The following is a 13649-nucleotide window of genomic DNA, read 5'->3' as shown; positions in this document are numbered from 1 at the left end:
CAGACTCATGTCCATCGAGTCAGTGATGCCATCCAGCCATCTCATCTTCGGTTGTCCCCTTCTCCTCCTGCCTCCAATCCCTCCCAGCATCAGAGTCTTTTCCAATGAGTCAACTCTTCTCATGAGGTGGCCAAAGTACTGGAGCTTCAGCTTCAGCATCATTCCTTCCAAAGAAATCCCAGGGCTGATCTCCTTCAGAATGGACTGGCTGGATCTCCTTGCAGTCCAAGGGACTCTCAAGAGTCTTCTCCAACACCACAGTTCAAAAGCATCAATTCTTCAGTGCTCAGCTTTCTTCACAGTCCAACTCTCACATCCATACATGACCACTGGAAAAGCCATAGCCTTGACTAGATGGACCTTTGTTGGCAAAGTAACGTCTCTGCTTTTCAATATGCTATCTAGATTGGTCATAACTTTTCTTCCAAGGAGTAAGCAATAAGATCATGCAAAGAACACTGGGTAAAAGTGGGACAAGTCTGTATCAGAGCATGAGCCTTAGGGCTTTGCTTTCTGCTTGAAAATACAGAGGCTCACAGGGAGGAGTAGTGGGGAGGGCAGAGAAGTGAACAGAAGGCGTCTCCTCCAGTTCTGTGGTCTTCAGGGCTGCCCCAATCCCTGTGGCCATGGAGGGGGCAGTAGGGGGCAGAAGTGGGAAGGCCTCCGGCTCCCAACCTGTGGTCTTAACAGTACCCTGTGGTCTCACTCCTAGGATCAGATTCAAAGCTCTGGACACAGGGCTCAGCATCTGCCTCCTCCAGGAAGTCTGCCTGGATCAGCCCACCTGGACATATTCCCTCCCTCTTCCAGGTCCCTCGCTGTCCTACCTTTCACACAGCACTCAGACATCTCCTCCCCGCGCCATCTCATTCATATCCATGCATAGAACTCGCCCTCCCAGACACTCTGAGAAAACTGTGGTAAGATCATAGTTTACCCATCTGCATACGTGTTTAAGATCACAGTTTACCCATCTTCATATGTGTTTAAGATCATAGTTTACCCATTTTCGTACATGTCTTATATCCACACCCATCCGGTATCGGTTGACCTCAGAAAGTCACTTCTTTTTCTTGCCTGCTACTAACTTTCACCCTTGTGAGGGGTGTGCTCTGGCTTAGCTAGGACTGGGGTCAAATCTCAGCCCTGTAACTCACTACCCGTGTGACCCTGGACAGGTGACTTCACTCCCAGTGGCAGATGCTGCTGGGTCCCACCCACTCTTTTTAGCGGACCCCAGCCCTGCTTCCAACAGCCAGACTGGCATCTCTTTGCCCACTGGCTATTTCTGACCAGAGTCAGAGCTTCTCATACTGAGAGCAGAAGGGAGGTGTTGGAACATGAACCATCACCCCCACTGCCTGGAACCAACGGCTCTCAGGAGGTGGTCAATAACACCAGCTCCCTCAGCCCTCGGGGTGGAATGACCTTGAGATATGTGTTCTGCCCTGGCTCCCAAAGTGCCCCAGGAGAAGCCAGCTCCATGTGCCCCCGGGGTAACCAGCATGAACGTGAAAGTGAAAGTCATTCAGTCGTGTCTGACTCTTTGTGACCGCACGGACTGTACAGTCCATGGAATTCTCCAGGCCAGTATACTGGAGTGGGTAGCCTTTCCCTTCCCCAGGGGATCTTCCCAATCCAGGGATTGAACCTAGGTCTCCCGCATTGCAGGCAGATTCTTTACCAGCTGAGCCACAAGGGAAGCCCTTTATTAGGGTTAGGGTTGATTTTATTATCTGTCTCCACTTTCTTGTCTTATTTCCCCCACTTGTGGTCACTAGGGTCACCTCCCAAATAAACCACTTGCAATCAAATCCTCAGCTTGGGAAGCCTTTGAGGTTTTGCCTTTGGGAAGCACAAACAAGGGCGCTCCCCCTCCAGCCTCAGTTTCATTATCTGTAAAACGAGGATCATGGCAGAGTCCACCTCACAGGATTGCTGTGAGGATTCAATGAGACGACAATCATACTATACTGTACTTGGTACAGGGCCTGACATTAATAAGCATGCTCCACACAGACCACTACTATTGTTTTGAGTAGGGTTTATTGCAAACTTTTTGAGGATTGAACCATTTGATGAAGTGGGCATGACTTATACCCAATGCAGTTCTCCTTCGGACGGGTCCTCACTCTCTGGTCCACCTCCATCTACACACAGGCCTGGACACACTTCTCCTGATGACCCAGAAAGGTCCAGAAAACAGCCACCCTCAGCATTGCAACCTTATACTTGGGCCTGTTTTTCAGCTGCATCCTCCCCTCAGATCCTAATAGAAGAGTGGACAACCAACCAGGCCTGCAGCCTGGGAATGCTGACCGAACACCTGCTGGTGTGAGTCTCCAATTTTACTTTCTATGCAGTTTCATCATCTGCTCTGAAGCCCTCAGTCAGTTCAAAACGGAAAGCCTTTAAGTGGGGGAGGAATGAAACAACAGATCTAGTTTCCTGAGGACTACAGTCTCCCTGCCTGCCCCCTCTAACCCTCTCCCAGGCTGACCTGATGCTGTGGTGGGGCTGGGCAGGTCCACAGGCTGGTGGTGGCCTCCCTTTGCTCCCTCGGGATTCTGCCTGGTCTTCAGGCCTCTCTGGTACCCACTCACTACGGCAGGGGCCTCTGTGGGACTTTACTAGAGGCCCCAAGTTGTTGTTGCTGTTCTTGTTCAGTCATTAAGTCGTGTCCAACTCTTTGTGACTCATGGACTGCAGCACGCCAGGCTCCCCTGTCCTTCCCTATCTCCTGGACTTTGCTCAATTTCATGTCTATTGAGTTGGTGACGCTATCTAACCATCTTATCCTCTGCCACTGTCTTCTCTATAAGTTCCAGTAATTCCAAAGTTCAGGTACAATTGCCAAGTTGATGGATTTTTATCCAGTCCATGGTAAATGAGTCCACTATCCACCTGAGTCTCCTGTGTTTAGGAGCTTGGACTATTCCCCAGAGAGTAGCGATGCATACCACCCTGAAGGTGAGACCAGCACAAATGGCTGAAAGATGTGATTCTATCTGTGTCAAATGAAACCTGTACGTGGGAGCTCCCCAGCCACCTGGGTTCAAATGCCAGCTCGGGCACTGGCTCACTGTGTCCACCTGGGGACACTCAACTGCATGGTATCTCAGTTACTTTTATCTGTAAAATGGGCATAATAGTAACATCTATCTCAGAGGGCTGTTGTGAGGATAACCTGCACTGGAGAACTTAGACTGTGCCCAGAATATAGTAAGTGCTTGGTGAATGGCTTCCTTGGAGGCCCAGATGGTAAAGAATCCGCCTGCAATGCAGGAGACCTGAGTTCGATCCCTGGGTTGGGAAGATCCCTTGGAGAAGGGCATGGCAACCCACTCCAGTATTCTTGCCTGGATAATCCCATGGAAAGAGGAGCCTGGCGGGTTACAGTCCATGGGGTCGCAAAGAGTTGGACACGACTGAACAACTAACCCTTTCACCCTTTGGGGAATGCTAGCTATTACAGATGTGGGGGTCTGAACACAAGATCAACAGGACACACACGTTCAGCAGAAATGACTTCTGGATGCAGACCAGTGGCTGTCAGAGGCCAGGCAAAGAAGGAATAGGGAGTGACTGCTTAATGGATATGGGGCTTTATCTTGGGGCAGTGAAATATTTTGGAACTAGACAGAAGTGCTGCTTGCATAACCTTGTGCACATACTAAATCGCTCACTTAAAAAAAGCTAATTTTATGTTACGTGAATTTCACCTCAATTTTAAAAAGCCCTGAACAAAAAAAGACTTCTGGGTAGTAGGTAGGTGGAAAAAGAGTAGGTGGCAAAGACCTTTATCAGACACTTTACTTCTTACTTTATCATTTCTGTCCAGCTTGATATTTTTTTTTACTATATATATATATATATCACTTTTTAAATTAAATTAAAAAAATTTAAAGGAAGTAGCATGTATGGGGGTGGTGGAGAGTGGGTGGGATTTGATGAGCTCTGACTCATCTTTTATTATGTACCTATCTATCTTCCTCTGTAATGTTTACACCATGGGGAGGAAAATACTATTAATGGCCCCATTTCAAAGAGAAAAGTGAGGTTCAGAAAATTCAAGCCATTTCCCAACTCACAGAGCCTGACTCAAAACCAAAAAAAAAACACAAAAACCAAAAACCACCCAGACAAGAGAAACCTTTCGATTATATTCCACAGCCCCTCATCCTCACATGTAAAATGATTTCTCGGGTTCCTCAGGCTCTGATATTCTCTAGTCCCTGGATGCCTGGCTGAGTTCTCGAAGTGCCAGTCCTGCTTGGGACACCCAAGTGCTCAGACACATCCCGCTAGCCATGCTGCCCAAGGCTCCGCAGCGGGACACCTGCTCTCCAAGGCAGAAACCAGACGGCCCAACAGTCCCTCAATCCTGAGTTCTGGTTGGAATGCTGATAAGCCTAAGAAGAGAGCAAATGGGCGGCCATCTAGAAGGCAGCTACTTCCATACAGCTGTACCTGCCCACCGGCCACGAGGTGGACAGACCACCCCACTCACCCCGGCTGCCTCCCGGTGTAGGATCCTGGCCGCCTCCGCCCGGGCCAGACCCAGTTGCAGCCACACCGGGCACGTCTTGACGAGTTTCTCCAGGACGCTGATGTCCCGGCGAGGAAGGCAGTTTTTCGGAGTGCCTGGCAGGCCGGGCCCCACTCCGTCTTCCTTCTCCTCTTCCTGTTTTTCTCCTTTGCCAACATCTGGAATAGGACTGTGAACAGAATAGAATGATCAGTGCATCCTGACACAGGTCCAGAGAGGACTTGACAACAAATGGGGATTCAATTCTTACTGGATTGAATAAATCATGCTTGCTTATTCAGCATCTGCATAGCCAGGGCCTTTTGGGGAGTTAAAAAAATGGACATGATCTTCACCTTAAGGCACTTAACATGAGTAAGACATACACAGACACAACCAGCTGCAGCACAGATCAGACTAAATATAGCAAGAGGACAGTGCAATGGAAGGAGCCAATTCCAACCCAGGGAGGGTTCATGAAAACAATGGCATTTGAGCAGAGATCTGAAGAGAATTAAAAAAAAAAACAACTTCCTAACTGAAGTGTAATTTACACACAGTAAAATGCACTAGTCTTTAATATACAATTAGACAAACTTTGACGTATGTCTGCACCCAAGTAACCATCACCCAGATCAAGACAGAGTTGTGCTGTCCAGTATGATAGCCACTAGTCATGTCAACGCTTAAGAGTCAGCCGTCTGAACTGAGACACACTGGAAGTGTAAAATACACACAGGACTTCAAAGACTTGGTATAAAAAAAAAAAGACCACAAAATAGTCCACTAATAATATTTTACATTGATTGTGTATTGAAATGATCATTTTCGGACATACTGAGATAGAACATTATTAAAATTAATTTCACCTCTTTCTTTTTCCTTTTTTTCTGGTAGTGTGACTACCAGAAAATGTAAAACTACAAAAGATGCTTGCATTGTATTTTGGTTAGATATGCTGATACAGACATTTCCAGGTTTCCCTGTCTCTCTCCCAGTCAATCCCCAGGATGAGGATGTAACAGGTCAGGGTCCCTGGGAAAGAAAGAACATCACAGGCCTGAGAAATGGCAGGACAAGTAGAGGACCGGCCCAAGAGATTCCAGACTCTCCACAACACGCTTCCCCCACCCGACCCCCTACACACGCATGCACGTGAGTTTGATTCCAGGAAAGGAGGAACAGCATCTTGGGGCCTCAAATTCTGAGTTGGGGGTGGGGTGGGGTGGGGGCTGTGTGGTCTGTTTGCCTGCTACCTGAGGAACAAAATCTCTCAGGGTATCTGCAGGGGTGAAAACCTTTTTCTTTGTGGTTGCTGTTTTTGTTTGTTTTTTTAGCTGTGCCCTGACCAGGGATCAAACCCGTGCCCGCTTCAGTAGAGGCATGGAGTCCTAACCACCAGACCACCAGGGATTTCCCATGGGTGAAAACCTTAATCAGATAGAAAAGGGTAGTTATAAAACCAGGAAGATGCAGCTGGTGCCTTTCCTTTGTCCTGTATCCCTGAGATGCTGCCGAAGGGCACCAGAGATCAGGTCGGCATCTGCTGTTAAGGAGCTGCCTGGGGGTGGGGTAGGATGAGGCCAGGATGAGGCCTGCTAGAAGCACAGAAAAGTGGAACCATTTGCTGAGGTCAGAGGAGGTGGGGGACCCAGGAGTCCTGAGGAGGGAACAGCATTCCCTAGAAGGGAGGGCGGGGGTCCTGGCAGTTCTCTGGGTGGTGGGGAGGCCAGGAAGGTGAGGTTAAACAGGTCCAGTTGTGTTGGATTTTGCAGAGACCAGACTAGAAAGATATGTATAGCGAGAGATCCAGCAAAGTCAGTGTACTAAAAATTCCCTCTTCTGATGCTCCTCACTCCTAAATCCTTCTAGAAGCCCGCCCTCCCTCCCTGGAAGCTGCGTGTGTCAGGGGTTCTTATGAATTTCTCCTTTGGGTCCACACAAGAGTGTGCCAGGTCACCAGGCCAACAGTAGTGTCCAGGCAGCTGCGGGCGTCATGGGGCTGGGAGGGGCAGCTGGGGGGCATCTACAGGCTGTGGAACTGGGTCTCATTTAGAGTTTGAGAGCAGGGCAGCCCAGCTCATACGGACATGACCTCTTCCCAGGGCCCGAAGTATGGTCCACATCTCCTCTGGGAAAGCAGTAAAGACAGGGGAGGCCAGAATCACCCAGAAATACACATTCTTGGTCTTCTAGGTTCTTCTAGCCTTCCTTGGAAGCACAAAAATATCTTCTGGCACCGAAAGTCTTTATAATCATCCTAAAATCTTCTTGCTTGGCCCCAGGCTTCCTCTCAGAGGCCAGTTAGGACTCTAACAGCCACTGGAGTGAGAGCAATTGGCTCCCATTTCCTCTCTGCCACTAACTAGGCTTAGGTTGCTTAGTGAAGTCTGTGAGAACATCTGTTCCCTCTTAGGGCTTCAGTTTCTGCATCTGTACACAGGGAAGAAGTGGCCTAGAAGACTCCTCTTTTTGCCAGGTGGCCTAGGTAGGACCTGGACTTTCTGGACAAGGGTCCCCATTTTCTCTTGTGGAACCAAGATCAAACAAACTTTGAAAAAAATGAGAAAGTTCACCTTGAATTCATTTATACTATGAATATTTTCTGAGGGCCTGAAAGTACCAGATGTTGTTCCAGGCATGGGGTTAAAGCAGAGAACAAAATAGCTTAAAAAGGAGAAAAACCCCTCATCTCTGGGAGAGAAGTCAGGCCACAGACAAGGTGAAGGGGTGCCCTGGGGTGTTAGATGGTGCTGAGCACCAGCCAGGCAAGCAAAGGGCTGGGGTCAGGGGAGCCCTCATTGAAAAGACTGAGTAACATCTGGATGCAGACAGCTGGGGAAAAGATACCAGACTCGGGCAGCAAAGGCCTTGAGCAGCAGGCTTGAGCTGCCTGGTCCAGGAGGAACCACGAGGAAGCTTGGGGGTAGCAGGAGGTAGAAGGGTGAGTGCGGGAGAAGGTGAGGTCAGAGACCACAGTGGGGTGGGGTGGGGGTGTGTGTGTCTCTCTCTCTAAGGATTCTGGATCTACTGGGAGAGTCGCCTCTAAATCCACATAAGTAAGCACCTTCCCTGGGCTTCCGGCTAGCAACTTGCTCTCACCAGCCCCTGGGTTTTCTTGGCAAGAAGAAATGGACTGTTTAAGATGTGGTGGGGCCTGGCTGGCCTCTGGGCCCACAGACATGAAACCAATCCCCTATCCCCAGCCCTCAGCAGTCCCACCTGCCTCTTGAGGTACAGCCTGCTGCTTTCACGGTGACCAAGTAGAAACTGCCCCAGGCTCCAGCAAAGGGACTGTGTCATCTCTCCTTTTGTGATCATGTCCCTGCCCCGCTCTAAAACTCTCAATGGCTCCCACTGCCGGAAAAGTCCAATCCAGTCCCTGATACTGAAGGCATTCCCATTGGGAGCCCCCAGCCCACAGAAGGAGGCTTCTGTCCACCACCCCTGCAAAATCTGCACATCCCCACTTGACACTCTTGCTCCAGCTATTCTGTCCACCTGCAGTGCCTTCAGATTCTCTGTGACTTCCTCTCAACAGGTAGGCAAACATTCTTTAGACTGGACACAGAAAGCAAGAACCAGAAAGGAAAAGATGGATAAGTTAGTTATATCAACACTGAAACTTGTGCGCATGGAAACACCTCATGAAGAAAATGAAGACTCAAAAAAAACAAAACAAAAAAAAACCAAAACCACCCTGAAGACTCAAACTACAGGCTAGGAGCAAATATTTGCAAAGCATGTATCTAATAGAGATCACACAAATTAATTTTTTAAAGGGGCTTTGAGGATGCTTCAAAGAAGAAGACATGGCCAGGAAGCAGGTAAAAAGTGCTTGACATCATTAGTCATTAAGGAAATGCAAATTAAAACCACAATAAGATACCACGACACAACCACTAGGCTAAAATTAAAACGACTGATAACATCACATGATGGCAAGGATAGGAAGTAAACAGAACGCTCATGCTTTATTGGTGAGACCACTATGAAAAAAGGCAGTCTTTTCAAATCAACTTTCATATAGACCTGCCCCATGGCTGAGCCATTCCATTCATAGATATGTACCCAAAAGAAAGGCAAAAGTATGCCCATGAAAAGACCTCTCCTTGAGTGTTCATATCAGCTTTATTCATAATAGCCCCAAACTGGTCCAGATAGTCATCAGTCAGAATCAACAGACAAGTGGTACCTTACACAGTGGAAAAATATTCAACAGCAAACAGGAACCACTGATATACACAATCCCATGTATAAATCTCAAAAACACTGCTGAGAGAAAGGAGCCAGGCGCCAAAAAATACATATGATATGTATCCATTTATATGAAGTTCAGCTGGTACACTTAGCTAAGTATATTTACATTTTATTATATGCAAAATTTACACCAAAACAGTAAAAAAGAACCATAAAGAAATACTGAACTCTAGTTAGTGATATACGTGCTAAGTATTCTGGGGTGTCCAGAACTTTCTTTAAAATGCAGAAGAAAAAATAAGGTGGAGAAACAGAGGAATAAACAAAAACATCAAGGGTAAGTGCTTACTCCAAAATTATTTTGACTCTTCTGTATGTCTAGTATATTTTTTATAACAAACCACTGGGGATAAAGTTTTCCCATCCTTCAGAGCCCTATGAGCCCTAGGTTAGGATCCAGGCTGTGTGATCTCTGGCCAGATCCTTTACTTCTCTGGGCTTCCATTTATTCACTTGTATAAAAATACTTCATTGGATAATTGTGAAAAGTTGATGGGACATTTGTCAAGAACTTGGCAGAGTGCACATAATTCAGGAAATGCTAGCTACTGCTTCTCTTTTCAGCTCGCTAATTGGAATTCTTATTTTCCTCTTCTCACTATAGTTCTCCTACATTGCAGCCTGGATTGTAGGACTCAGCACATTTAGAGTGGGGCATACCTTTGTGTATTGCATTCATCTTATACCCAAGTCAATTCCAGTCCAAGTTCAAGTGCTAGGGAACCACGGCTTGACATGAACAAAAAAGCCAATTTGGGGGCACAGAAACAAATAACTTGGAGGATCCCTTTTGTAACTTGAGCTCAGCTTCTGCCGGTGGAAAGACAAATAAGACCTAGGGTTACTGCAGAAACCTTCCAGAGATGAGCACTGAAGGGGCTACGCGTGGCCACTCAGACTAAACACTCAAGAGGCCAAAGGCTCTTAAGATGCTGCTTTCCAGGAATTGTCCAAGTTGTTCAATGTTCTCCTTCCCCTCTGGGTGGGCAAGGGTGGAAGCAACAAGGGTTTGCTCAGGGCCCTCTAAGTGGTGGCTTGGCAGGATCGGAGGCTTGGAGTGGAAACTCTAAGTTTCAAAGGCTGCAGCAGGGACTATAAGTTAGCGAAGGAGCAACTGAGCCTGGGGGAGGTTTGGGCCTTGCACCAGGTCACAGGAGCAGCAGAGCCCTGGAGGGACAGAGTGGCAGGGACACCTGCTCTGACCAGGCCAAGGAAGGGTAATGGGGCCAGGAAGACGGCCCCTACCCCCTGAGTCCCTGATGACCTTGAGCCTCAGGTCACTTGAGCTCTCTGGATGCCCACTTGTGACTATTAAACGCTGCAACTGATGCTGGAGCTCCAGGCTGGACTGTCGGGCTTAAGCAGGATGGCAGAGGTGCGAACACCCTTAGCGGGCATCGCGCAGGCTGTTGCAGAGCCATGATGACGGTCATTAAACAGCTTGGCCACACCAGCTCTGACTTTGAGGGACCATCACTGAGCCCGCACCACAGCCAATATGTCATCTGCTGGCACAGTCAACCGCCCCAGCTCCCACACCCTCCTGCTCACCAGCCAAGCTCCAGCTGAGGGCCCTGCGAAGGCAGCCACCGGAACCCCGAGTAATGAATGGCACTGTTAGCACAAAATAATGAGCCCAGACACTTCAGGGCAATTCCACGGGAAAGAGAAATCATTCCATGACTTGTTTCCCTTCTGCTTGCACAGGAGAAATATAGAGAACAGCTCTAATCAGCAGTCCTAACAGCCTTTCAATTCAAGGGGTGGGCTGTCCGAGGACACCCAGGCTGCCCCACCCAGGTGCAGGGTGGCCAGACACCAGGAAAAACCCTTGCCTTGGGCCACAGGGACCAGGCCTAGGCTCGGCATCCTGGCTTATTTGGGGACCTTCTCACCAGCTCCCACAGGAAGGAGGGACTTGGCATGGTGTGTCCACCCTGGCATGCTGCCTGCATTGAGTCATGGGCCTACTAAACCTTGGTGAGGAGAAAGGAAAGCCCTGCTCTGGGGTGGAGAGGCCACCAGAGGGGCCCACCTGGGTGTGGGGTCAGCTAAGAGTGCAGACCCCTGGCTGGATGCTCCCTGTCTGGGAGAAGGCCCCTTAGTTTCCAGCTCACGAGGACGCTGGCCTTGGGCTGCCTGTGTGGGCTCCGGGGAAGCAGCTCAGAAAGTTCCAATGACGCATCACTGGAAGAACTAAGGCCCCCTTGTGCAGACTTGGCCGGAACTCGGGGGGTGGCGGGGGAGTGTGGGATGGAAGGGGAGGACTGGGAAAAGGCCAGTTCCGTCCCACCCGCAGTCCTGACCACGCCCCTGCTCCAGGACCAAGTGAGTCTATTGAGAGAAAGAAACCTGGTCCCAGCAGTCAGTGTCATGGGATGGCCCGATCACTCCGTACAGGGGTTGAGTATATGAAGACATGGAGGGGCCAGGGTGGGAGGGGCGGGCCCTGGAAATGCCAGTCAGGGCAGCAACATGCCCGCTCATCCTCAATAGCCCATGGCACACAGTCATCCTCACGCCTACTGGAGAGGGCAGCACTGGGTCCCCCAAAGAGACAGATCCAAATTCTAGCACCCAGCCCCTGCGAATGTGACCTCACTTGGAAAAAGGATCTTTGTAAATGTAATTAAGGATGACATCAATCTGGATTTAGTGTTAGTCGCTCAGTCGTGTCTGACTCCTTGCAAATTCACGGACTGTACCCTGCCAGGCTCCTCTCTCCATGGGATTCTCTAGGTAAGAATACTGGAGTGGGTTGCCATTCTCTTCTCCAGGGGATCTTCCCAACCCAGGAATCAAACCCAGCTTTCCTGCATTGCAGGCAGATTCTTTACTGTCTGAGCCACTAGGGAAGCTCTATGGATTTAGGGTGGACCCTAAATTCAGTGAGAGGTGTTCTCATAGAAAGACAGAGAGGAATCCTCTGGCTTCGGTGGTTAGGGCTCTGAGCTTCCACTGCAGGAGGCAGGGGTTCTTAGTTTAGGGAACTAAGATCCCACATGCACAGACACAGAGATATAAGAAAAACACATGAAGGCAGGGAAGAAAGTAGAGTTAGCAGTTTTGAACACCAAGGATTGACGGCTACCACCAGAGGCTGCAGAAAGACATGGCCCTATTCTCTCAAAGCTTCCAGACAGAACCAACCCTGCTGACCCCTTGGTCTTGAACTTCTGGCCTCCAGAACCATGAGAAAATACATTTCTATTGTTAATAGCTCCAAGGTTCATGATGACTTCCTGCTGCAGCTCTTGGAAAGTAACATATCTACCTGACAGTCTCATGTAAAGATGAGGACACTGAGGCGCAGAAAGGTTAAACAGCTCATCCAAGGTTGTGCGCCTGTGCTCCGTCATGTCTGACTCTTTGCAACACTTTGGACTGTAGCCCGCCAGGCTCCTCTGTCCATGGGGGTTTTTCAGGCAAGAATATTGGAGTGGGTTGCCATTTCCTCTCCAGGGGATCTTCCCCACCCAGGGATCAAACCCGAGGTTCCTGAGGCTCCTGCGGCTCCTGCATTGCAGGTGGATTCTCTGCTTGCTGAGCCATCAGGGAAGCCCAAGGTCACACAGCCTCTAAGTGGCAGAGCTGGGCTTCATATCTGGACAATCTGAACCCAGAGTCTGGGCTACTCACCTCTACATTATTCTAGTTCTTGAAGAAACTTTGAAAATTTCCCATGTGTTTATGTATCCTTATAGTACTTGGCAAAGAAAGTGCTCATTAAAGTTTGTTGACCCATTCGGAATTTATATAAACACAGAGACAGAGAAATATAAACATACACAGAAATAATGTCCTGAAGGCTCTGTATGACATCAGTAAGAACTGTTATTTCTGAGAAGTGCATGCAGGGGGGTTGTTTCAAATTTTTATGCCAATTATGCATTACTTCTATGATTAAAATCACCTTAAATCAATGTGTAGAAATACGCAGGTTTGTCATATAAATGCATGCAGGGTGGAGAGCTGGTGGCTTTGGGATCTCCTGAGCCGGCTTGGTGATCATTTCACACACTGCAAAGCCAGCTCCGCACTGACTCGCTAAGAGGTCTATTTGCCTAACCACACTCACCTCCAGTCTCCTCTTCTGTGAAATGGGGAGTAAGTATAACAGGCAGAGAGCGTTTCCCTCGGGAGTAGAGAGGATCAGATGCGCACACTGTGCGCTATTATCCCGAGAGTGATTGAGAGCAAACTTCTAAGAGCCGTAACTAAATTGCCTGGTGGGGCTCCCATGCTCAAGCAGAGCTTCCAGAAGTCCAAAGCCTCCCTCCTTTTGAAGTGGCAGCTATTTCTCAAGCTGGGGCAAAACTGTCCAGAGGCCCCAGGGGTGTTTTCCTCGTGTCTGATCCTGGAGAACCAGCTGAGCCTTGACACTCCCAGGGGAGGGGAGGGCAGTCACTCATGGCTGTGCCCACCCACCTTCTCACTACGATTAGTGGTGGTCATTTCACATTCCACATAGCCCCAAGGTGAAAACTAGGACTCAAGCAGTTTCGGGCCCAACCCTGCCACATCTGGCCATGTGACCCAGGGTGAGATTTTTCACCTCTGCGGGCCTCAGTTTTCTCATCTGCCCAATGGAGCTGGTAATCCCTGCCACGTGTGCATGAAGCAGCATCTGGCACACAAGAACACCTTGAATATGTCACTACTCTTGCTGGCCTAACCACACATGTGGTCCTGCCCTGTTTCTCCTACGAATGCCAACATGAGAAATGACCTGAGATAGGGGAGAATCCATTGCTCAGCCCCCTGAATGCCACCAGCACACCAAGGAAGAAAAGCACCCCCATGAGAACAAAAACAATTGCACCTGCTCTGAAAGACTGTCAAAATCTAAAAGAGGGGTGCT

General features: G+C 48.9%; 1 protein-coding gene across 1 annotated transcript in view; it reads right to left on the bottom strand.

Annotated features, from left to right (window-relative positions):
* The window catches only part of RIN3 (Ras and Rab interactor 3), a 133594-nt gene that overhangs the window by 87455 nt on the left and 32490 nt on the right, over positions 1 to 13649 (bottom strand). Inside the window, exon 2 of the mRNA XM_069559701.1 lies at positions 4511 to 4718. Within this exon, the coding sequence (XP_069415802.1) occupies positions 4511 to 4718 (208 nt within the window). The remainder of the gene's footprint in view (positions 1 to 4510; positions 4719 to 13649) is intronic.

This window comes from Ovis canadensis, chromosome 18 (assembly GCF_042477335.2).
Source record: "Ovis canadensis isolate MfBH-ARS-UI-01 breed Bighorn chromosome 18, ARS-UI_OviCan_v2, whole genome shotgun sequence".
In the NCBI taxonomy this organism is placed as follows: Eukaryota; Metazoa; Chordata; class Mammalia; order Artiodactyla; family Bovidae; genus Ovis; species Ovis canadensis.
This window is presented reverse-complemented; position numbering and strand designations above follow the sequence as displayed.